General features: G+C 42.4%; 1 protein-coding gene across 2 annotated transcripts in view; it reads right to left on the bottom strand.

Moving 5' to 3' along the window:
* Positions 1-25,234, bottom strand: part of klhdc8b (kelch domain containing 8B) — a 178,165-nt gene that overhangs the window by 40,338 nt on the left and 112,593 nt on the right. For both annotated transcript variants that reach the window (XR_001319882.2, XM_014134525.2), the window contains exon 4: positions 21,254-21,478. Coding sequence is in view for 1 of the 2 variants with exons in the window: in XM_014134525.2 (XP_013990000.2) it covers positions 21,254-21,478 (225 nt within the window). In the remaining variant the exon portion in view is untranslated. The remainder of the gene's footprint in view (positions 1-21,253; positions 21,479-25,234) is intronic.

The following is a 25,234-nucleotide window of genomic DNA, read 5'->3' as shown; positions in this document are numbered from 1 at the left end:
TAGGGTACAAGGTGCAATGGTGGGTGAGTGACTAGGCATTTGTAATAAAGCGTAAGGATGCATGATAAACAGAGTCCAGTCTCTGGTAGACAGAGGAGGCTGTATGATAAACAGAGTCCAGTCTCTGGTAGACAGAGGAGGCTGTATGATAAACAGAGTCCAGTCTCTATAAGACAGAGGAGGTTGCATGATAAACAGAGTCCAGTCTCTGGTAGACAGAGGAGGCTGTATGATAAACAGAGTCCAGTCTCTGGTAGACAGAGGAGGTTGCATGATAAACAGAGTCCAGTCTCTGGTAGACAGAGGAGGCTGTATGATAAACAGAGTCCAGTCTCTATAAGACAGAGGAGGTTGCATGATAAACAGAGTCCAGTCTCTGGTAGACAGAGGAGGCTGTATGATAAACAGAGTCCAGTCTCTGGTAGACAGAGGAGGTTGCATGATAAACAGAGTCCAGTCTCTGGTAGACAGAGGAGGCTGTATGATAAACAGAGTCCAGTCTCTGTAAGACAGAGGAGGCTGCATGATAAACAGAGTCCAGTCTCTGGTAGACAGAGGAGGCTGTATGATAAACAGAGTCCAGTCTCTGTAAGACAGAGGAGGCTGCATGATAAACAGAGTCCAGTCTCTGGTAGACAGAGGAGGCTGTATGATAAACAGAGTCCAGTCTCTGTAAGACAGAGGAGGCTGCATGATAAACAGAGTCCAGTCTCTGTAAGACAGAGGAGGCTGCATGATAAACAGAGTCCAGTCTCTGGTAGACAGAGGAGGCTGCATGATAAACAGAGTCCAGTCTCTGGTAGACAGAGGAGGCTGCATGATAAACAGAGTCCAGTCTCTGGTAGACAGAGGAGGCTGCATGCATATGCAACAAGTCACCATAATCAATTACAGAGAGAAAAGTGGCCTGAACAAGCTTCTTTCTAGCCATAAGCGGGAAGCAAGCCTTATTACGGAAATAAAAACCCAATTTCAATTTAAGCCTTGTCACAAGATTATCCACATGAACTTTAAAGGACAACTTGTCATCCAACCAAATACCTACTTTTTCAATGGATAAGCCGCCAGATGTGGCAATGCTAACGTTCTCTGGCAGAGTTCTAGCTCTGGTAAAGGTCATGAATTTGGTTTTTTGTACATCCAAGACCAGTTTGAGACCACAAAGGGAGGCCTGCAGTGACTGAAAAGCAGTCTGGAGCTCTTCAACAGCCTGAACCAGAGAAGGAGCACATGAATATATGACTGTATCATCCGCATATAGATGTAATTTTGCTGGTTGCATCTCATTTCCCAAATCATTAATAAAAATTGAGAACAACACAGGAGCTAAAATGGAACCCTGGGGCACACCTCTATTAATCTCAAGAAAGCTAGACTTGTGATTGGCAGCATATTAAACACATTGTGTTCTGTCAGAAAGATAGTTCCTAAACCAATTTACTGTCCTTTCACTGAGAACAATGTTACTGAGTCTAGCTAGCAACAATTCATGGTCAACTGAATCAAAGGCCTTTGATAAATCCACAAACAGAACAGCACAATGTTACTTTTTATGAAGTGCATTAATGATGTCGTTTGCCACTGCCGTAGCTGCAGTTGTGGTCCTGTGCCCCAATCTAAAGCCAGACAGAACCCCACTCAGTGTGTTATTTTCAATGAAGACGTTTTTTAACTGTGAGTTCACTTGAGATTCAAAGACTTTGGCCAGGATAGGGAGTTTGGAGATAGGAGGATAGTTATTAGCATCTAAGGGATCTCCACCCTTTAGCAGTGGGAGGACATAAGCTGATTTCCAAATGCTGGGTATTGAATTGGTCAAGAGACTCAAGTTGAAAATGTGAGCCAGCTGCTATCTTTAAGAGGTAGGGGTCCAGGTTGTCTGGACCTGCAGACGTTTTAGTGTCTATTGCCTTTAGTGCTTTATTGACCTCAGCATAAGAAACAGGCTCAAAGTTATAATAGTTCACATGAGGGCCTATATCATAGTTGACTGTAACAGAGCTTACATTAGAGGCCTGGGCCCCACTATTATTAAAACTGAACCAGCAGATTTGAAGTGCTAAAAACCTCTACAATATCGGCTTTATCCTTCACTTCATTAGAATCCATAATTAAATGGTCAGGAAGGCCAGAGGATACATTAGAACCTGCCACTGATTTGATTAGCTTCCAGAACTTGGTAGGGTTGTTTAGGTTCTCTGTGACTGCATTTAGATAGTCATCTGATTTGGACTTCCTGATCAATCCTGTGCATTTGTTTCTTAGCGCTCTGAAGGAGGCCCAGTCAACAGGAACACTTGTATGTCTCGCTTGAGCCCAAGAGATATTTCTCTATCTAATTCATTCTACCAAGTTATCTGAAAACCAGGGAATGTCCCTTCCACTGATTCTAAATTTCTTCACAGGAGCATGCTTATCACAAATCGACCCAAATGTCATATAAAAATATTGGGAATCAGACTTACTTTGTCAATATTATGGTACAGATCATGTAAGAACACTTGCTCATCAAACTGTCTAAAATGTTTTTTTTTTAAAAATATAACGGGGTTTGGCTTTGGTCCTTTTTGTATTTCTAACACAAGCAATTGCACAGTGATCACTGACATCATTACAGAATATCCCAGTCGATGTGTATTTGTGAGGGGTATTCGTTAGAATAATGTCCAATAGCGTTGATTTGTTAGGTGCTCTGGGATTCGGTCTTGTAGGCTCATGAATTAATTGAGCGAGATTCAGAGAGTCACACAGTTCTTTAAAAGAGTCCAATACAGATGTAAGCATGTCCCAGTTCAAATCTATTAAAATAATAAATTCAGAGTCATTTAGCTTGTGCAGGACATCAGAAAGAGAGTTAAGTGCGTCTCCCGAACCCGAGGGTGGTCTGCAGCAGCCGACTACAGTGATGTAGTTGGAAGTTTACTACAGTGATGTAGTTTGAAGTTGGAAGTTTACATACACTTAGGTTGGAGTCATTAAAACTCGTTTTTCAACCACTCCACAAATGTCTTGTTAACAAACTATAGTTTGGCAAGTCGGTTAGGACATCTACTTAGTGCATGACACAAGTAATTTTTCCAACAATTGTTTACAGACAGATTATTTAACTGTATCACAATTCCAATGGGTCAGAAGTTGACTGTGCCTTTAAACAGCTTGGAAAATTCCAGAAAATGATGTAATGGCTTTAGAAGCTTCTGATTGGCTAATTTACATAATTTGAGTCAATTGGAGGTGTACCTGTGGATGTATTTCAATGCCTACCTTCAAACCCAGTGCCTCATTGCTTGACATCATGTGAAAATCAAAAGAAATCAGCCAAAATGTCTGGATCATCCTTGGGAGTAATTTCCAAACACCTGAAGGTACCACGTTCATCTATACAAACAATAGTACGCAAGTATAAACACCATGGGACCACGCAGTCTCCTAGAGATTAACATACTTTGGTGCAAAAAGTACAAATCAATCCCAGAACAACAGCAAAGGACTCTGTGAAGATGCTGGAGGAAATAGGTACAAAAGTATCTATATCCACAGTAAAACAAGTCCTATATCAACATAACCTGAAAGGCCGCTCAGCAAGGAAGAAGTCACTGCTCCAAAACCTCCATAAAAAAGCCAGACTACGGTTTGCAACTGCACATGGGGACAAAGATCGTACTTTTTGGACAAATGTCCTCTGGTCTGATGAAACAAAAATAGAACTGTTTGGCCATAATGACCATCGTTATGTTTGGAGGAAAAGGGGGGAGGCTTGCAAGCCGAAGAACAACATCCCAACTGTGAAGCACAGGGGTGGCAGCATCATGTTGTGGGGGTGCTTTGCTGCAGGAGGGATTGGTGCACTTCACAAAATAGATGGCATCATGAGAAAGGAAAATTATGTGGATATATTAAAGCAACATCTCAAGACATCAGTCAGGATGTTAAAGCTTGGTCGCAAATGGAGAGCTGCCTCTGGATAAGCGTTTTCCTTTTTGCTTATGGCCGTACACAGCTCATTGAGTGCGGTCTTAAGTGCCAGCATCGGTTAGTGGTGGGAAATCGACAGCTATGAAGAATATAGATGAAAACTCTCTTTGTAAATAGTGTGGTACAGCTTTTCATGAGATACTTCCTTAGATATCGTGCACCAGCTGTTGTTTACAAAAATACATAGACCGCCACCCCTTGTCTTACCAGAGGCTTCTGTTCTATCCTGCTAATACAGTGTATAACCTGCCAGCTGTATTATTCATGTTGTCATTCAGCCATGACTCGGTGAAACTTAATACAGTTTTTAATGTCCCGTTGGTAGGATATACGTTCTCGTAGCTTGTCTATTTTATTTTCCAATGATTGTACGTTGGCTAATAGGACCGATGACAAAGGTAGATTACCCACTTGGCGCCGGATCCTTATGAGGCACCCCGACCTTCGTCCCCGATATCTCCGTCTCTTTTTCCTGCGAATGACGGGGATGAGGGCCTTGTCGGGTGTCTGGAGTAAATGCCTCGCGTCAGACTCGTTAAAGGAAAAAAATCTTCCTTCAATACGAGGTGAGTAATCGCTGTCCTGATATCTAGAAGCTCTTTTCGGTCATAAGTGACAGTGGCAGAAACATTATGTACAAAATGCTTTACAAATAACACGAAAACACACATATAATAGCACAATTGGTTACGGGTCCATAAAACGGCAGCCATCTACTCAGGCGCAATTCTGTTCCAAAGGAACTTTTTGAGTAAATGGGAACTTTGAGGAAGACTGTGATCGATAGGAAGGAGACTGGTCTCTTATTAAACAGAAAGACCTTGTCCGCATCACAAATAGCACCCTACTCCCTATATAGTGCACCACTTTTGTCTAATAACCTTTAGTAAGGTTTGTTCTCTAGTGACATAGTAAGGTTTGTTCTCTAGGGACATAGTAAGGTTTGTTCTCTAGGGACATAGTAAGGTTTGTTATCTAGTGACATAGTAAGGATTGTTCTCTAGTGACATAGTAAGGTTTGTTCTCTAGTGACATAGTAAGGATTGTTCTCTAGTGACATAGTAAGGTTTGTTCTCTAGTGACATAGTAAGGTTTGTTCTCTAGGGACATAGTAAGGTTTGTTCTCTAGTGACATAGTAAGGTTTGTTCTCTAGGGACAGAGTAAGGTTTGTTCTCTAGTGACATAGTAAGGTTTGTTTTCTAGGGACAGAGTAAGGTTTGTTCTCCAGTGACATAGTAAGGATTGTTCTCTAGGGACATAGTAAGGATTGTTCTCTAGTGACATAGTAAGGTTTGTTCTCTAGTGACATAGTAAGGTTTGTTCTCTAGTGACATAGTAAGGTTTGTTCTCTAGGGACATAGTAAGGTTTGTTCTCTAGTGACAGAGTAAGGTTTGTTCTCTAGTGACATAGTAAGGTTTGTTCTCTAGTGACATAGTAAGGTTTGTTCTCTAGTGACATAGTAAGGTTTGTTCTCTAGTGACATAGTAAGGTTTGTTCTCTAGGGACATAGTAAGGTTTGTTCTCTAGTGACATAGTAAGGTTTGTTCTTTAGTGACATAGTAAGGTTTGTTCTCTAGTGACATAGTAAGGTTTGTTCTCTAGGGACATAGTAAGGTTTGTTCTCTAGGGACATAGTAAGGATTGTTCTCTAGGGACATAGTTAGGTTTGTTCTCTAGGGACATAGTAAGGTTTGTTCTCTAGGGACATAGTAAGGTTTGTTCTCTAGTGACATAGTAAGGTTTGTTCTCTAGTGACATAGTAAGGATTGTTCTCTAGGGACATAGTTAGGTTTGTTCTCTAGGGACATAGTAAGGTTTGTTCTCTAGGGACATAGTAAGGTTTGTTCTCTAGTGACATAGTAAGGTTTGTTCTCTAGGGACAGAGTAAGGATTGTTCTCTAGTGACATAGTAAGGTTTGTTCTCTAGTGACATAGTAAGGTTTGTTCTCTAGGGACATAGTAAGGATTGTTATCTAGGGACATAGTAAGGTTTGTTCTCTAGGGACATAGTAAGGTTTGTTCTCTAGGGACATAGTAAGGTTTGTTCTCTAGTGACATAGTAAGGTTTGTTCTCTAGTGACATAGTAAGGTTTGTTCTCTAGGGACATAGTAAGGTTTGTTCTCTAGGGACATAGTAAGGTTTGTTCTCTAGTGACATAGTAAGGTTTGTTCTCTAGGGACATAGTAAGGTTTGTTCTCTAGGGACATAGTAAGGATTGTTATCTAGGGACATAGTAAGGTTTGTTCTCTAGTGACATAGTAAGGTTTGTTCTCTAGTGACATAGTAAGGTTTGTTCTCTAGGGACATAGTAAGGTTTGTTCTCTAGGGACATAATAAGGTTTGTTCTCTAGTGACATAGTAAGGTTTGTTCTCTAGGGACAGAGTAAGGATTGTTCTCTAGTGACATAGTAAGGATTGTTCTCTAGTGACATAGTAAGGTTTGTTCTCTAGTGACATAGTAAGGTTTGTTCTCTAGTGACATAGTAAGGTTTGTTCTCTAGGGACATAGTAAGGTTTGTTCTCTAGGGACATAGTAAGGATTGTTCTCTAGGGACATAGTTAGGTTTGTTCTCTAGGGACATAGTAAGGTTTGTTCTCTAGGGACATAGTAAGGTTTGTTCTCTAGTGACATAGTAAGGTTTGTTCTCTAGTGTCATAGTAAGGATTGTTCTCTAGGGACATAGTTAGGTTTGTTCTCTAGGGACATAGTAAGGTTTGTTCTCTAGGGACATAGTAAGGTTTGTTCTCTAGTGACATAGTAAGGTTTGTTCTCTAGGGACATAGTAAGGTTTGTTCTCTAGTGACATAGTAAGGTTTGTTCTCTAGGGACAGAGTAAGGATTGTTCTCTAGTGACATAGTAAGGTTTGTTCTCTAGTGACATAGTAAGGTTTGTTCTCTAGGGACATAGTAAGGTTTGTTCTCTAGGGACATAGTAAGGATTGTTATCTAGGGACATAGTAAGGTTTGTTCTCTAGGGACATAGTAAGGTTTGTTCTCTAGTGACATAGTAAGGTTTGTTCTCTAGTGACATAGTAAGGTTTGTTCTCTAGGGACATAGTAAGGTTTGTTCTCTAGGGACATAGTAAGGTTTGTTCTCTAGTGAGATAGTAAGGTTTGTTCTCTAGGGACAGAGTAAGGATTGTTCTCTAGTGACATAGTAAGGATTGTTCTCTAGTGACATAGTAAGGTTTGTTCTCTAGGGACAGAGTAAGGTTTGTTCTCTAGTGACATAGTAAGGTTTGTTCTCTAGGGACAGAGTAAGGTTTGTTCTCTAGTGACATAGTAAGGATTGTTCTCTAGTGACATAGTAAGGATTGTTCTCTAGGGACAGAGTAAGGTTTGTTCTCTAGTGACATAGTAAGGTTTGTTCTCTAGTGACATAGTAAGGTTTGTTCTCTAGTGACATAGTAAGGTTTGTTCTCTAGTGACATAGTAAGGTTTGTTCTCTAGTGACATAGTAAGGTTTGTTCTCTAGTGACATAGTAAGGATTGTTCTCTAGGGACATAGTTAGGTTTGTTCTCTAGGGACATAGTAAGGTTTGTTCTCTAGAGACATAGTAAGGTTTGTTCTCTAGTGACATAGTAAGGTTTGTTCTCTAGTGACATAGTAAGGATTGTTCTCTAGGGACATAGTTAGGTTTGTTCTCTAGGGACATAGTAAGGTTTGTTCTCTAGGGACATAGTAAGGTTTGTTCTCTAGTGACATAGTAAGGTTTGTTCTCTAGGGACATAGTAAGGTTTGTTCTCTAGTGACATAGTAAGGTTTGTTCTCTAGGGACAGAGTAAGGATTGTTCTCTAGTGACATAGTAAGGTTTGTTCTCTAGTGACATAGTAAGGTTTGTTCTCTAGGGACATAGTAAGGTTTGTTCTCTAGGGACATAGTAAGGATTGTTATCTAGGGACATAGTAAGGTTTGTTCTCTAGGGACATAGTAAGGGTTGTTCTCTAGTGACATAGTAAGGTTTGTTCTCTAGTGACATAGTAAGGTTTGTTCTCTAGGGACATAGTAAGGTTTGTTCTCTAGGGACATAGTAAGGTTTGTTCTCTAGTGACATAGTAAGGTTTGTTCTCTAGGGACAGAGTAAGGATTGTTCTCTAGTGACATAGTAAGGTTTGTTCTCTAGTGACATAGTAAGGTTTGTTCTCTAGTGACATAGTAAGGTTTGTTCTCTAGGGACATAGTAAGGTTTGTTCTCTAGGGACATAGTAAGGATTGTTATCTAGGGACATAGTAAGGTTTGTTCTCTAGGGACATAGTAAGGTTTGTTCTCTAGGGACATAGTAAAGATTGTTCTCTAGTGACATAGTAAGGTTTGTTCTCTAGTGACATAGTAAGGTTTGTTCTCTAGGGACATAGTAACATTTGCTCCCTAGGGTCTGTGCAGGCCTTTAAGCCCTCAGCTGGCACCAAAGGGCCACTGTCATTCCCCTACTCATGGCCTACCCTAATCATATTAACAGCTTGATAATCAATGAGAGAGAGAGCGAGAGGGGGTGGGGAGAGAGAATCAACAAAGAATCAACAAAAAAACTGAGCAAACTAAAATGCTATTTGGCCCTAAACAGAGAGTACACAGTGGCAGAATACCTGACCACTGTGACTGACCCAAACTTAAGGAAAGCTTGTACCTACTCAGTGAGCATAGCCTTGCTATTGAGAAAGGCTGCCGTAGGTAGACCTGGCTCTCAAGAGAAGACAGGCTATGTGCACACTGTCCACAAAATGAGTTGGAAACTGAGCTGCACTTCCTAACCTCCTGCCAAATGTATGACCATATTAGAGACACATATTTCCCTCAGATTACACAGACCCACAAAGAATTCCAAAACAAACCCAATTTTGATAAAATCCCATATCTATTGGTGAAATACCACAGTGTGCCAACAAAGCAGCAATATTTGTGACCTGTTGCCACAAGAAAAGGTCAACCAGTAAAGAACACCATTGTAAATACAACCTATATTTATGTTTATTTATTTTCGCTTTTGTAGTTTAACTATTTGCACATCGTTACACCACTGTAATCTAGACATAAAATGACATTGTAACTTTTGTGAGTGTAATGTTTACTGTTAATATTTTATTGTTTATTTCACTTTTGTTTATTATGTATTTCACTTGCTTTGGCAATGTAAACATATGTTTCCCATGGCAACAAATCCCCTTGAATTGAGAGAGAGAAACAAAGAGATCAACAATGAGAGAAACAACAATGGAATCAATTTATGGAGTGAGGGAGGCAAATACTAACAGAATGGGAAAGAAACAGATACCGAGAGGTCATGATATTGAGTGGGAGAAAGAGGACGTGCAGTGCATTCAGCTACTCTGGTAAAAATGATTGATACATCAATTAGCCAACAGCCATGAGTTTGGCAGTGTCTCTCCCTAACAACAGTGGAGGAAAGGGAAGTGTCAAACACTGTGAGAGAGGCAGCCAGAGGACAACGAACTCATCCTCCACAAACCAACCACCATTATGGCTCTCTAACTAGCGCATGGGGATTGCTTAAAGGAGAATACTAGGATCTTAATATTGAGTCTTGAATATAAACTCCTCCATGGGAACTTTTGAGATGATCATTTAGCTAATACCATTAAACAGTACAGCACATGGGAAATCAAATGGGAGCATAATAGCTATAGAGCACTGGGTCAAATGGCTTCCTGTTCCCAGGCACTGAGTCAATTGGCTTCCTGTTCCCAGGCATATTGCTGAGAGGCATGTTACCTCAAACCACTCTGCGTCATTCCATGGAAACTAGATGGCGTACTACTCCAGATGCCATTTCAACTCATTCCATAGAAACTAGATGGCGTACTACTCCAGATGTCATTTCAACTCATTCCATGGAAACTATATGGAGTACTACTCCAGATGTCATTTAAACTCATTCCATAGAAACTAGATGGAGTACTACTCCAGATGTCATTTCAACTCATTCCATAGAAACTAGATGGAGTACTACTCCAGATGTCATTTCAACTCATTCCATGGAAACTATATGGAGTACTACTCCAGATGTCATTTCAACTCAAAGAACATTTAAAAAGACATGAACACTACAAGACAAGAAAGAAAACCTTTTCCCTTTTTCATTTCAGCTTTGTCAAACCTTTCCGTTCAACAGTACTTTATGATATCCATGAAGACATGAAATACTCAGTTTAAGCACATGGTCTATAGTGAGTATTGCTTGAGGTAAACAGTGTGTAGGTCAGGGGGCTTATGGTAAGAGCCAGAGTGGTGGGATAAGTCTCCACAGCACACATACCCTTTTAAATTCAGACTCACATGCTCTCGCCCACCAACAAACCCACACAGGTTTCCTCAGCTCAGTGCATTTACAAGCCAGTGCCACACACTAGTAAATGGGCAGATAAGAGCATAGAGATGTGTAATTGAGGACATGGCCTGTAAACTCTGCGCTGGTAATTATTGTCCATAATACAGTATTATCTCCAGGGTTCTCTCTCTCTCTCTCTCTCTCATATCGAGGGCGGTGCATTTGCCATACCAAACGGTGATGCAGCCAGTCAAGATGCTCTCAATGGTGCAGCTGTAAAACTTTTTGAGGATCCAAGGATTATTTTTTTTTATTAGGATGTAGATGTGGATGGGATGGTGCTCTCCCCTCTTTTTCCTGTAATCCACGATCAGCTCCTTGGTCTTACTGATGTTGAGGGAGAGGGTGTTGTCCTGGCGCCACACTGCTAAGTCTCTGACCTCCCTGTAGGCTGTCTCATCGCTGTCGGAGATCAGCCCTAACATCGTCGTGTCGTTAGCAAACTTGATAATGGTGTAGGAGTCGTGCGTGGCCACACAGTCGTGGGTGAACAGGGAGTACAGAAGGGGACTAAGCACACACACCTGAGGGCCCCCCCGTGTTGAGGGCCAGCATGGCGAAGGGGTTGTTACCTACTGTACCCTCACCACCTGGGGCCGGCCTGTCAGGGTGTCCAGGATCCAGTTGCAAAGGGAGGTGTTCAGTCCCAGGGTCCCCAGCTTAGCGATGAGCTTGGAGGGGAGTGGACTATGGTGTATCCTATGAACAACCTTCTCACATAGTTATTTCCCTTCTTGTCCAGGTGGGAGAGACCAGTGTGAAGACACTTCAATCTGTCGGCCTTGCGAGTGTTAACCTGTTTAAAGGTTTTACTCATATCGGCCATGGACAGCGAGATCACACAGTCATCTGGAACAACAGGGGCTTTCAAGCAAGACTCAGTGTTGTATTCCTGAAGCGAGCGTAAAAGTTTGGGAGTTCTGCATCACTGGGCATCTCACGGCTGGGTTTCACTTTGTAATCTGTTATCGTCTGCAAACCCTGCCACATCCGCTGAGCGTTGGAGCCGGTGTAATAGGATTCCACTTTCCTCCTGTATGTCTTATGTCTCGTTGGAGGTCATAGCAGGCTTTCTTGTATGCATCCATATTCATGTCCCGTTCCTTGCAAGTGGTACCTCTAACCCAGGCCCGCGACCTGATTCAATACGGCCCACGGAATCATGCTCAGATCACATAAAGAATTTGCGATAGTAATGTTTTGAAAAACGTATTTGTTATTCAAATTAAAAGCCCAATGAATTTGTGTAATGATTTAACTCCCACCGCTTTATTTATTTATCTACATTTATTTTGAAGGCACGTATAAATAACAACTGCACGAGGACAGAGTAACTGATATGCTGACACACACGTCACAGTTACAAATAGTAGCTAGCTAGAAATTGCGCAAAAATGTGTCTTTCAAAGATAAGGAAAGTAGACAATGAATGTAGGGTGTTCCAGCAAGACTGGACATCAAAATATGTATTTATTGAGGTATCAGGGATTGCTTTGTGCTTAGTGTGTAAAGAGGGCATCGCTGTCTTGAAAGACTACAACTTGTCCCGACACTTCCAGACGGAGCATACAGAGAAATATAGGAATGTCTTCTGAGCAGAGGGCAAGTGCATCGAAAGAGTTGCTTTCACAGTTGCCTCACGCTCTCTCAAACAGAGAATTAGTGAACATAAAAGTTAAATCAGGCGAAACGACAGGGATTATCCAGTCGCAGTACATTTTAATGACCTAAAACGTGACATTTCTACCTTTAGATTTTGTGGCATAGAGAAGGTCAAGATATCAGACAGGGGAGGTGATATTAATAATACTCTGAGTAAAAGAGAATGTTTTTGGATTTTCACCCTCCAGACATTATTTCCTAAAGGACTTAATGATGAAATGCCTATGTATGTTATGTTGTGAATTTCAACATGAATTATGTGCCTATTTAAGATTACTCTGATGTTTTTCGTGCGAAGTGCCCAATGATTGATGAAGGCTTGCTGTGTCCTCATGGTAGTTTTATAGACGTGTTTAATGCGTCTTATTTATACACTTTTGTAGTGTTTGTGAAATACATATTGTTATGTTTGGTAGCACTTTATTTTTCCTTTGCCTCCAACCCCTTTCCATGCGTGGAACGGATGTGGGTGGGGCTAGGTCTACATAGAGGTGCTGATTTAAAAAAATTCACAAAAGCTCTGACGAAGGCCGTGAGGCCAATACGTAAAGCTTATTAAATATCAGTGATACTATCAAGAGCAGTGTGCGGTTTCCTTTTTCCTTCATCTTGTTCAACTGTTACCATGCACCTGCAAAAAGATTGCTCAGATCTGCGAGTGCCTTTTGAATTTTGTACTACAGTTGCAAAAGCAGCAAGGACTTTTCACAGAAATGCATTCAGCAAACGACGGAATTGTGAGAGTTAGCTATGTGCTGTCCCACAAAATTGCTAAACATAGCAAGCCATTCGCTGAGGGTGAATTCATTAAATAATGTTTAATTGACTCTGCAGCAATACTTTGCCCTGACAAGAAATTGCTGTTTGAAAATGTTTCCCTGTCAAGACGAACAGTGACAAGGTGTGTTGAGGACATCGTAGAGAATATGGAACAACAGCTGAAAGAAAAGGTAAAGGATTTCCCCTATTTCTCCTTGGCCCTTGGTTACACAGCGCAGTTGTTGATATTCCTACAAGGCATAACCCTAGACTTTGAAATTACATAGGAGCTTGCTTCAGTGCAGTCAATGAAGAGCACAACCACAGGGAAATAGTTATTGGAGGAGGTTAATAAGTGTGTGGCAAAGCTGGGACTGAGTTTTGAAAAGTTATCCAGTATGACCACTGATGGGTGCCCAAACTTGACAGGAAAAAACGTTGGCCTTTTGAAAAGGATACAAGATCAAATAGCTGAGCTGAACCCAGATCAGAAAATTATTTTCCTGCACTGCATTATTCATCAGGAGGTGCTCTGGAAATGTGTTCTGGAAATGAGCCATGTTGTGGATACAGTCACTAAAGTGGCACACTTCATAAGAGCAAAATCTTTAAACCACAGGCAGTTTGTCTCACTGTTGGAAGAGACAGAGTCGGGTCATGCAGATCTCCCCTACCACACAAACGTGAGATGGCTGAGTTTGGGGAAGGTGTTTAAAAGGGTGTGGGACCTGAAGTCAGGGATTGCTGAGTTTTTGCAAATGAAAGGAAAATATGTGGATTTCCCTCATCTGCAATAAAAGGAATGGTTGGCTGATTTTGTATTCACCGTGGACATCATGGCCCTCATGAATGAACTGAATTCCAAACTACAAGGGAAGGGCCTTTTTGCACATCAGATGTAAAGCCTTGTCAAAGCCTTCAAGGGAAAATTACTCCTCCTGACCCGCCAAGTAGAAGCCAACAATCTCACCCACCTTCCAACACTACTAGTCTGTTTCCTATCAGATGACCAGCGGGAGAAGTATCCATCGCTGCTGTGTGCTCTGAACGCTGAGTTTTGAGTGGTTTCTTGTTTGTTTATGACCCCTTACAGTTCATTGAGTGCCAAAGTGGTGTTGGCTTGTGGAGGGATGTAGACAACCGTGATAACTACAGAAGAGAACTCTCTTGGTAGATAAAAGGGTCTGCCAGTTGTTGTTTATGAAGAGGCACACTCCCCCTTTGGACTTGCCTGATCGTGCCGCTGCACAGAGAAACCACTGAGTTCTACGTACATAAAGTCCTCCATGCCACCTCTCTGCAAGGCAGATAATATTGCAACTTTTCAAGTCTGTCTGATAGGAGACTCTTGAACAAAGCTCATCCATCTTATTCTCCAGTGACTGGACATTTTCCTGTAGAATGGAGAGGAGTGCCGGTCGGATTTTCTCTTCGTCTAAATCTCACCAGGATGCCGACACATCTATATTTTTGTAGCCCATGAAACAAAGGACTGGGGTACGGTATGAACAAGGTAACAGATGAGTCGGAGTTGAATTCGGATTTGAAATCAAAATGGAGGTCAGTACCTGTCGATTTGATGTCCGGAAGTGCTTGGCGGTCAAATGTGATAATAGTAAAGATAAACTAAATAGCAAAGATGGGTTGGAACTCGTAAGATGTTGCCTGCCTGCCTGCCTGGGTCTCTCTCTCTCTCTCTCACACCACACACACACACACACACACACACACACACACACACACACACACACACACACACACACACACACACACACACACACACACACACACACACACACACACACACACACACACACACACACACACACACACACACACACACAGAGGGGGGCACAATAGTTTCCATTAACTAGGCACGCTGTTCTGCCTTGTGCAGCCATGAATCTTTATGATGGAACATTAACATGCAAATTGGCTTAAAACATTTGAGGATGTAAAAAATTATAAATAAAAAGCTGCTTACCGCTTTTGCTTAATATAAATTAGACTATAACCCAGCCCTAATGTATTGGATTCAAATATGAAACTCCATGAAATGTGTACAACCAACAGAATACTGCACATTATGACAGCTGTAGGAAGCATTTATCAAATACTGCATCGGAATTGACACGTTCATGGCTATCCGACAAGGCTCTGTCTGAGGGAGATTGAATATAAATACAGTTCTTTAACTGGGCTTTTGTGCTGCTAATCTATGACCGGCCATTGGCTTTCTCCTCGCCACCGTGTCTTGAGTTTACCCCCGGGTCCAGGAATGCAATGAATGGAAAGGAAATGAGTGGGAGAGAGATAACATGCTAACCACAAAGTCCCTCACCCATAAAGTACACACAGCAGGTTCCTTAACCGTGAACAGCTTGGGATGCTTTGTTCTTCAGAAGAAAAAAATCATTATCTTCAAAAGCCAACCAAATTAAATGTAGGGGTTACACTAAACTCATCTGGCTTTTGATTTCAGCAACTGAAAAGACTATATATAAAATGCCTTTTATCAAGACCTGACAGGCACAGCGGGGAGTTATAGAATGTATTGTTAATATGGATGGAGGAAAAGATTCCCCTGACCACACACACACACACAAGATGGCACACGCACACACACACACACACACACACACACACACACACACACACACACACACACACACACACACACACACACACACACACACACACACACACACACACACACACACACACACACACACACACACACAGCCCGAGGTGAAAGGTAGCTCATGCTCACTGGGCTTAATCCAGAAATGGATGGTGAATCATACACAGCATAGCTCTGGAATACTAAATGCAACCATGCCTCATCTGTATCAGTCTACCAGTAAGCTGCAGTAGGAAAACATGTGATTAGAACCCTATTCCATGGCTCTGTGACTCAGTAACAACCCCCAACCCAACCCACCCCGGCCTGAAACAACGATGTGGTTTCAAAAAGAATGGGGAAGATACAGAAGTGTTTTCTGAGAGGATGAATGTGTTACGAGACCGTATGGGACTCGTTTCAGGAAACCAGGCATATGTCACGGGTCACAACTTCACAGAAATGCCTTCTGGAACATGTGAACTTTCATGTGCCTTAATAACAAACTTGTATGCCATCTGTAAATACAAAATAGAATTGTTAAATTACAAGCGTAGTTGGTTTAGCCACAGAAAAAGTCAGCAACCTTCCCACTAGCCATGATTGGCTGAGCTAATGAGTGGGCTGGACATACCGAGAGATGAGTTCGGATTGGTCTGCCATATAGCACGCTTCTGTCTATAATATGAGCTGGTCAGTATGTGTAGGTAATCCTTTCTAACACGGCATTTAAAAAACATATTTTGCTAAGTAGAACTGTATAAGTGGTCCTCTCCACTTTCTGGAGGACCGAGTTTTGAAATCAGTGCAATTAGAGTATGATAGCTAAGGAGATGGAAAAAACACCTGTCTCCAGATTACATCTTCAAACTAAGGGCAACCATGGCATCCGTGACAGGGAGAAGCATCCATCCATGATGTATACTGGTAAGATAGACTAGCTAGCTAGTTATAGCCTAATGTTAGCTCATGCAGGGTAGTAACGTCATGAGTTGGGATTATTGTTCATTGTTTAGCTAGCTAGCTACATGTCTATTAACAAAAGACTCCACTATCAAAGTAACCATTTCAATAGAATGTCACTGCAACAACTGTTGATAGACGTAGCTGGTAAATTCGTTCTGGCTATCTACTCCAATTTCAGAGCACTCTCGTCTGAGTGTGCCAGAGCGCAGAATAACAGACAAATTTACAAACGCTCAACACCGGTTGAATATGGCCGGTGTCAGTAAACATTGGCAAAAAAGTGTAAATTGTTGCCAGCAACACATTCTGGATAACATAAAAACAGCCTAATCAGCTCTGCTAGGTCGAGTAAAATGGTCAGTGAGTCTGGAAGTAGCTAGCCAATGTTAGCCAGTTAGCTTGGGTGCTTGATTGCTGTTGTTAGGACAGAACGCTCAGATCAACCCTTAAAGAGATGGCTGGGACTAAAGCTGAAGAGGGTTTGAACGATGCTGAATGGGTGTAGACAAAGAAGAGCTCTCCAGTAGGTATCAAATCAAATCAAATTGTATTTGTCACATACACATGGTTAGCAGATGTTAGTGCGAGTGTAGCGAAATGCTTGTGCTTCTAGTTCCGCCAATGCAGTAATATCTAACAAGTATTCAAAAAAATTCACAACTACCTTATACACACAAATGTAAGGGGTGAATAAGAATATGTACATATAAATACCTGTATATGGATGAGCGATGGCCGTGCGGCATAGGCAAGATGCAGTAGATGGTATAGAATACAGTATATACACGAGATGAGTAATGTAGGATATGTAAAGATTATTAAAGTGGCGTTATTTAAGGTGACTAGTGATACCTTTATTATGTCCATTTATTAAAGTGGCCAGAGACTTGAGTCTGTATGTTGACAGCAGCCTCTCTATGTTAGTGATGGCTGTTTAACTGTCTGATCGCCTTGAGATAAAATCTGTTTTTCAGTCTCTCGGTCCCAAGTTTGATGCACCTGTACTGACCTCGCCTTCTGGAAGATAGCGGGGTGAACAGGCAGTGGCTCGGGTGATTGTTGTCCTTGATGATCTTTTTGGCCTTCCTGTGACATTGGGTGCTGTAAGTGTCCTGGAGGGCAGGTAGTTTGCCCCCGGTGATGCATTGTGCAGACCACACCACCCTCTGGAGAGCCTTGCGGTCGAGGGCTGAGCAGTTGCCGTACCAGGCGGTGATACAGCCCGACAGGATGCTCTCGATTGTGCATGAGTGTTTTAGGTGACAAGCCACATTTCTTCAGCCTCCTGAGGTTGAAGAGGTGCTGTTACTGTTGTGCCTTATTCACCACGCTGTCTGTGTGGGTGGACCATTTCAGTTTGTCCGTGATGGGTACGCCGAGGAACTTTCCACCTTCTCCACTACGTCCCGTCGATGTGGATGGGGGGGTGCTCCCTCTTCTGTTTCCTGAAGTCCACGATCATCTCCTTTGTTTTGTTGACGTTGAGTGAGAGGTTATTTTCCTGACACCACACTCCAAGGGCCCTCATCTCCTCCCTGTAGGCCGTCTCGTCGTTGCTGGTAATCAAGCCTACCACAGTAGTGTCGTCTGCAAACTTAATGATTGAGTTGGAATCGTGCATGGCCACGCAGTCATGGGTGAACAGGGAGTACAGGAGAGGGCTGAGAACGCACCCTTGTGGCGCCCCAGTGTTGAGGGTCAGCGGGGTGGAGATGTTGTTTCCTACTTTCACCACCTGGGGGCTGCCCGTCAGAAAGTCCAGGATCAAGTTGCACAGGGCGGGGTCGAGATCCAGGGTCTCGAGCTTAATGACGAGTTTGGAGGGTACTGTGGTATTAAATGCTGAGCTGTAGTCAATGAACACCATTCTTACATAGGCATTCCTCAGTGTGCAGTGTGGTGGCGATTGCATAGTCAGTGGACATATTGTGGCGGTAAGAAATTGGAGTGGGTCTAGGGTATCACATAGGGTGGAGGTGATATGCTCCTTGAATAGTCTCTCGAAGCACTTCATGATGACAGAAGTGAGTGCAACGGGGCGACAGTCATTTAGTTCAGTAACCTTAGCTTTCTTAGGAACAGGAACGGTGGTGGCCATCTTGAAGAATGTTGGGACAACAGACTGGGATAGGGATTGATTGAATATATCCGCAAACACACAAGCCAGCTGGTCTGCGCATGCTCTGAGGATGCGGCTAGGGATGTCGTCTGGGCCGGCAGCCTTGCGAGGGTTAACATGCTTAAATGTTTTACTCACGTCTGCCACAAAGGAAGGAGAGCCCACAGGCTTTGGTAGCGGGCTGTGTCAGTGGCACTGTATTGTCCTCAAGCGAGCAAAGAAGTTGTTTAACTTGTCTGGGAGCAAGACGTCGATGTCCGCGACGGGGCTGGTTTTCTTTTTGTAATCCGTGATTGATGGTAGACCCTGCCACATACGTCTCGTGTTTGAGCCTTTGAATTGCGACTCTACTTTGTCTCTATACTGACGCTTTGCTTGTTTGATTACCTTGCGGAGGGAATAGCTGCACTGTTTGTATTTGCTCATGTTTCCAGTCGCCTTGCCATGATTAAAAGAGGTGGTTCGCGATTTCAGTTTTGCGCGAATGCTGCCATCAATCCAAGGTTTCTGGTTAGGAAATGTTTTAATAGTCACAGTGGGTACGTCATCTCCGATGCACTTGCTAATAAACTCACTCACAGTCAGGGTAAATATCAATGTTGTTGTCTGAGGCTATCCGGAACATATCCCAGTCCACGTGATCGAAGCAATCCTGAAGCGTGGAATCCAATTGGTCAGACCAGCATTGGACAGAACTGAGCAAGGGCGTTTCCTGTTTTAGTTTCTGTCTATAGGCTGAGAGCAACAAAATGGAGTCATGGTCAGATTTCCCAAAGGCAGGGCGGGGGAGGGCTTTGTATGCATTGCGGAAGTTAAGAGTAGCAATGATCCAGAATGCTATTAGCCCGTGTCGTGCATTCGATATGCCAACAGAATTTAGGAAGTCACATTCTCAGGTTATCTATGTTAAAATCCCCGTCTACAATAAATGCAGCAACAGGATGTATGGTTTCCAATTTACATAGAGTCCAGTGAAGTTCTTTCAGGGCCGACGAGGTATATGCTTGGGAGGGATATACACAGCTGTGACTATAATCAAAGATAATTCTCTTGGAAGATAATGCGGTCGGCATTTGATTGTAAGGAATTCTAGGTCATGTGAACAAAATAACTTATGTTCCTGTATGTTGTTGTGATTACACCATGAGTCATTAATCATAAGGCATACACCCCATTCCTTCTTCTTACCAGAGAGATGTTCGTTTCTGTCGATGCGATGCATGAAGAAACCGGGTGGCTGTACCGACTCTGACAACATATCCCGAGTGAGCCATGTTTCCATGAAACAGAGAACGTTACAATCTCTGATGTCTCTCTGGAAGGCAACTCGTGCCCTAATTTCGTCCACCTTGTTATCTAGAGATTGGATATTGGCGAGTAATATGCTCGGGAGCGGTGGATGGTGAGCTCGCCTTCTGAGTCTGAGCAATAGTCTGCCTCTCCTGCGGCGACCGCTTTGTTTTGGGTCGGCCTCTGGGATAAGATCCCATGTCCAGGGTGGAGGTCCGAACAAAGGATCCGCTTCGGGAAAGACGTATTCCTGGTCATAATGTTGGTAAGTTGTCATCGTTTTTATATCCAATAGTTCTTCCCGGCTATATGTAATAACACACAAGATTTCCTGGGCTAACAATGTAAGAAATAATACATAAAATAATACATAAAAAAACTAATAACTGCATAGTTTCCTAAGGACCTGAAGCGAGGCAACCATCTCTGTCAGCACCATCTTGTCCATCCAAAATATTCAAAGGCCATTTTCTTCAAAAGCGAGGTTACGAGTTTATCAAATTTCAAAGCTGAATTACTTTCCCGTTGTTCCTCAAATGCAGTGTGTGATATACCATTTTGTAGCTCTGTGTCTGCTTTTATCCAATGTAAAATACACAATTTCATGGCTCTATAAGGGGAGACAGTTTGTTGAGCCAAATGAGTTCAGCTCACCAGTGGGACTGACTGAATGAGAGTATTGGAGCTATAGTGGGACTGACTGAATGAGAGTATTGGAGCTATAGTGGGACTGACTGAATGAGAGTATTGGAGCTATAGTGGGACTGACTGAATGAGAGTATTGGAGCTATAGTGGGACTGACTGAATGAGAGTATTGGAGCCATAGGGGGACTGACTGAATGAGAGTATTGGAGCTATAGTGGGACTGACTGAATGAGAGTATTGGAGCTATAGTGGGACTGACTGAATGAGAGTATTGGAGCTATAGTGGGACTGACAATGAGAGTATTGGAGCTATAGTGGGACTGACTGAATGAGAGTATTGGAGCTATAGTGGGACTGACTGAATGAGAGTATTGGAGCCATAGGGGGACTGACTGAATGAGAGTATTGGAGCTATAGTGGGACAGACTGAATGAGAGTATTGGAGCCATAGGGGGACTGACTTAATGAGAGTATTGGAGCTATAGTGGGACTGACTGAATGAGAGTATTGGAGCTATAGTGGGACTGACTGAATGAGAGTATTGGAGCTATAGTGGGACAGACTGAATGAGAGTATTGGAGCCATAGGGGGACTGACTGAATGAGAGTATTGGAGCTATAGTGGGACAGACTGAATGAGAGTATTGGAGCCATAGGGGGACTGACTGAATGAGAGTATTGGAGCTATAGTGGGACTGACTGAATGAGAGTATTGGAGCTATAGTGGGACTGACTGAATGAGAGTATTGGAGCCATAGGGGGACTGACTGAATGAGAGTATTGATAGAGATACAATACAAGTTAACAATACAGGGTTTTATTTAATTATGTGAGTAGAGCACCTGTAGCACTGAAGGGACTCACCCTGTTCTGGGTTGTACTCCTCCACCGTGCTGACGAAGTGAGGTCTGGAGTAGAAGTTATGGGGGCAGGGCTGCTGGAGCCCTCCTAGACTGAAGAAGCCCCGCTCGGTGGCAGCACAGCAGGCGAAGGCTCGGCGGCTGGGGATACAGGGGTAATGCGTCCAACTCTTCATTTCCAGGTCAAAGGCCTCAAAGGCTGTGACAGGAAGCTTTCCCTGACGCCCACCTGCCAGGGAGGAGCGGAGAGGAAGGAGTGGAAGGAAAGGAGGGTAAGGAAGGAGACGAGGGAGAGACGGTCAAAGGGAGTGGGCAGCAGGGCATGAGAGAGAGGGAATGACAGAGAGGGAGAGACGAAAGGTCAGAATGGGTGGGAGGGATGAGAGGAGATGTGAAGAGAGAGAAACATTTATAAAAAAAGGACTAATTGTTGGCACTCTAAATATTAGGGGTTCAACAAGGGTTCTTCTAAGATCCTCAAAGATCTTTGAAGAACCTTTGGGTTCTTGGCGCTGAAAATGGCCTCCAAAAAGGTTCTTCCAAGAACCCCATAGGAGGTGGGGTTCATCGAGGAACCTCCTTAGTTGGTGGGGGCTCTTGCAGGAACCTAACCGCCCAACTGAAACATTTGGATTTGAATTTGAAAGGATAGCAGGTGCAGGCACTTAACTGAAAAATGTAAAGATCTCCTCAATTTAGGGTTTGTCCCTTGTATGATCTAAATTGATATTGTTTTCTGATGACACCATCTATCTATTCATATTTGTGCAAATCTTTCTAAAACAGAAAATGGACACAACTCAATGGATATCATTCAACAAAGAGGAAAGACTATGTACTGTAGGCTATAATAATATGTTAAAGGCTAGCTGTATTGGGATGACTGAACTGCACACTTTTGTGTCTGTAGGTATATGAGGAGGCATAAAAAGGTATGTCAGTAGGTAAAGGTGTTATGCAGATCACATGAACCATCCTCCTCCCTTACCTCTTCAATGAATATCCCATAGTCCTCTACATTATGGACAAGGTATGTGTATGAAAACCATTATCAAAACAGTTTTTTCATTCACCACAAAAACCAAGGTATGAATACTGTCGTGTGCATCTTTTGTTAAACATCTCTATAATGACTTACATTTTTTATTCACAGACATCACCCTACCTACACCTCTGATAAATATAATAGGAAACCTGTTCGATCACCATGCACTGTAAAATTATTCTGGCTGTGGATACGGAGAACAACAACACATTAACATCAACAGGACAGAGGATACAGAGAACATCAACACATTAACATCAACACGCCAGAGGATACAGAGAACAACAACACATTAACATCAACACATTAACATCAACACGCCAGAGGATACAGAGAACAACAACACATTAACATCAACACATTAACATCAACACGCCAGAGGATACAGAGTACAACAACACATTAACATCAACAGGACAGAGGATACAGAGAACAACAACACATTAACATCAACAGGACAGAGGATACAGAGAACAACAAAAAACAACACATTAACATCAACACGCCAGAGGATACAGAGTACAACAACACATTAACATCAACAGGACAGAGGATACAGAGAACAACAACACATTAACATCAACAGGACAGAGGATACAGAGACAACAACACATTAACATCAACAGGACAGAGGATACAGAGAACAACAACACATTAACATCAACAGGACAGAGGATACAGAGCAAACAAACATCAACACATTAACATCAACAGGACAGAGGATACAGAGAACAACAACACATTAACATCAACAGGACAGAGGATACAGAGAACAACAACACATTAACATCAACAGGACAGAGGATACAGAGAACAACAACACATTAACATCAACAGGACAGAGGATACAGAGAACAACAACACATTAACATCAACAGGACAGAGGATACAGAGAACAACAACACATTAACATCAACAGGACAGAGGATACAGAGAACAACAACACATTAACATCAACAGGACAGAGGATACAGAGAACATCAACACATTAACATCAACAGGACAGAGGATACAGAGAACAACAACACATTAACAACAACACATTAACATCAACAGGACAGAGGATACAGAGAACAACAACACATTAACATCAACAGGACAGAGGATACAGAGAACAACAACACATTAACATCAACAGGACAGAGGATACAGAGACAACAACACATTAACATCAACAGGACAGAGGATACAGAGAACAACAACACATTAACATCAACAGGACAGAGGATACAGAGAACAACAACACATTAACATCAACAGGACAGAGGATACAGAGAACAACAACACATTAACAACAACACATTAACATCAACAGGACAGAGGATACAGAGAACAACAACACATTAACATCAACAGGACAGAGGATACAGAGAACAACAACACATTAACATCAACAGGACAGAGGATACAGAGAACAACAACACATTAACAACAACAGGACAGAGGATACAGAGAACAACAAACATTACACAACACATTAACAGCAGGGAACAGAGAACAACAACACATTAACATCAACAGGACAGAGGATACAGAGAACAACAACACATTAACATCAACAGGACAGAGGATACAGAGAAAATAACAACAACACATTAACATCAACAGGACAGAGGATACAGAGAACAACAACACATTAACATCAACAGGACAGAGGATACAGAGACAACAACACATTAACAACAACACATTAACAACAACACATTAACATCAACAGGACAGAGGATACAGAGAACAACAACACATTAACATCAACAGGACAGAGGATACAGAGAACAACAACACATTAACATCAACAGGACAGAGGATACAGAGAACAACAACACATTAACAACAACAGGACAGAGGATACAGAGAACAACAACAACACATTAACATCAACAGGACAGAGGATACAGAGACAACAACAACACATTAACAACAACACATTAACAACAACAGGACAGAGGATACAGAGAACAACAACAACACATTAACAACAACACATTAACATCAACAGGACAGAGGATAAACCCATTGGACTTGGGGCTCTGCTGGGAGTTTACCTCATATTGGGATTTTTTGTATTCTGCTTTGCCTAAAATCATAATAAACACTGAGAACTAAACTATTGCTGTTATTGTTTTGAATATTCATAATAATAATAATGGGGGGGGGGTAATACAAATGGAACCCTAAAGGTTCTTCAAAAGGTTCTTTGAGGATCCATTAAAAGGGGTTCTTTAAAGAACTTATAGGGGTTCCACAACAGTTTCAATTTGAAGAACTCCTAAAAGATACTCCAGGAACCTTTTCTTTTAGAGTCTACTTAATGGACGGTTTGAAATGGTGTCCCTTTATTAGCAATGCTGATTCCATATCTGTTAGGAGCAGCCAAATATCCTCGGGTGTGTTCTCAAATATAAGCTTGGCACATGGCCCAGTGAACATGCAGTACATCCAACAATAAATATGTGTGTATTCTGTCTCGTTCCATTGGTTTCTCCCTTTCCAACCTCTCTGGTCCTCTTTCTCTCCCTCTGTGAGAGCCCCGGGCTTTCTCTCCTCCAACTCTACTCACCAAACATGACAGCTACCCAGAAAAGAGAGAGAGAGAGAGAGAGAGAGTGAGTGAGTATGTGTGTGTGTGTTAGTTCGTGTGTGTGTGCACCCACATGCACGTGCATCCTTGCGTGTGAGAGTGTGTGAGTACTGTTGAGTATTACACTTGGAGCCTGGCTGGCAGTGTGTATCGTAAAGATTATACAGCCTGTCAGTCTCTCTGCTGTTGGACCTGCAGCCAGTGGAAAAGGTGTGGTTCCTATTGAAGCTGGAATAAAGTTTCTATCCATGTTTGAGTAGACAGTGTCTGCAGTGCAGCATGTCAGTGTCAGGTGTTTGATCAGCCTGGACATAGTGACAGTGATCCCACTGTGATCACACGCTGATTGGTGACACCGA

The sequence above is a fragment of the Salmo salar genome, chromosome ssa13 (assembly GCF_905237065.1).
Source record: "Salmo salar chromosome ssa13, Ssal_v3.1, whole genome shotgun sequence".
NCBI classification, from domain to species: Eukaryota; Metazoa; Chordata; class Actinopteri; order Salmoniformes; family Salmonidae; genus Salmo; species Salmo salar.
Note: the sequence above shows the minus strand (reverse complement) of the source record. Positions and strands in the feature narration are given on the sequence as shown.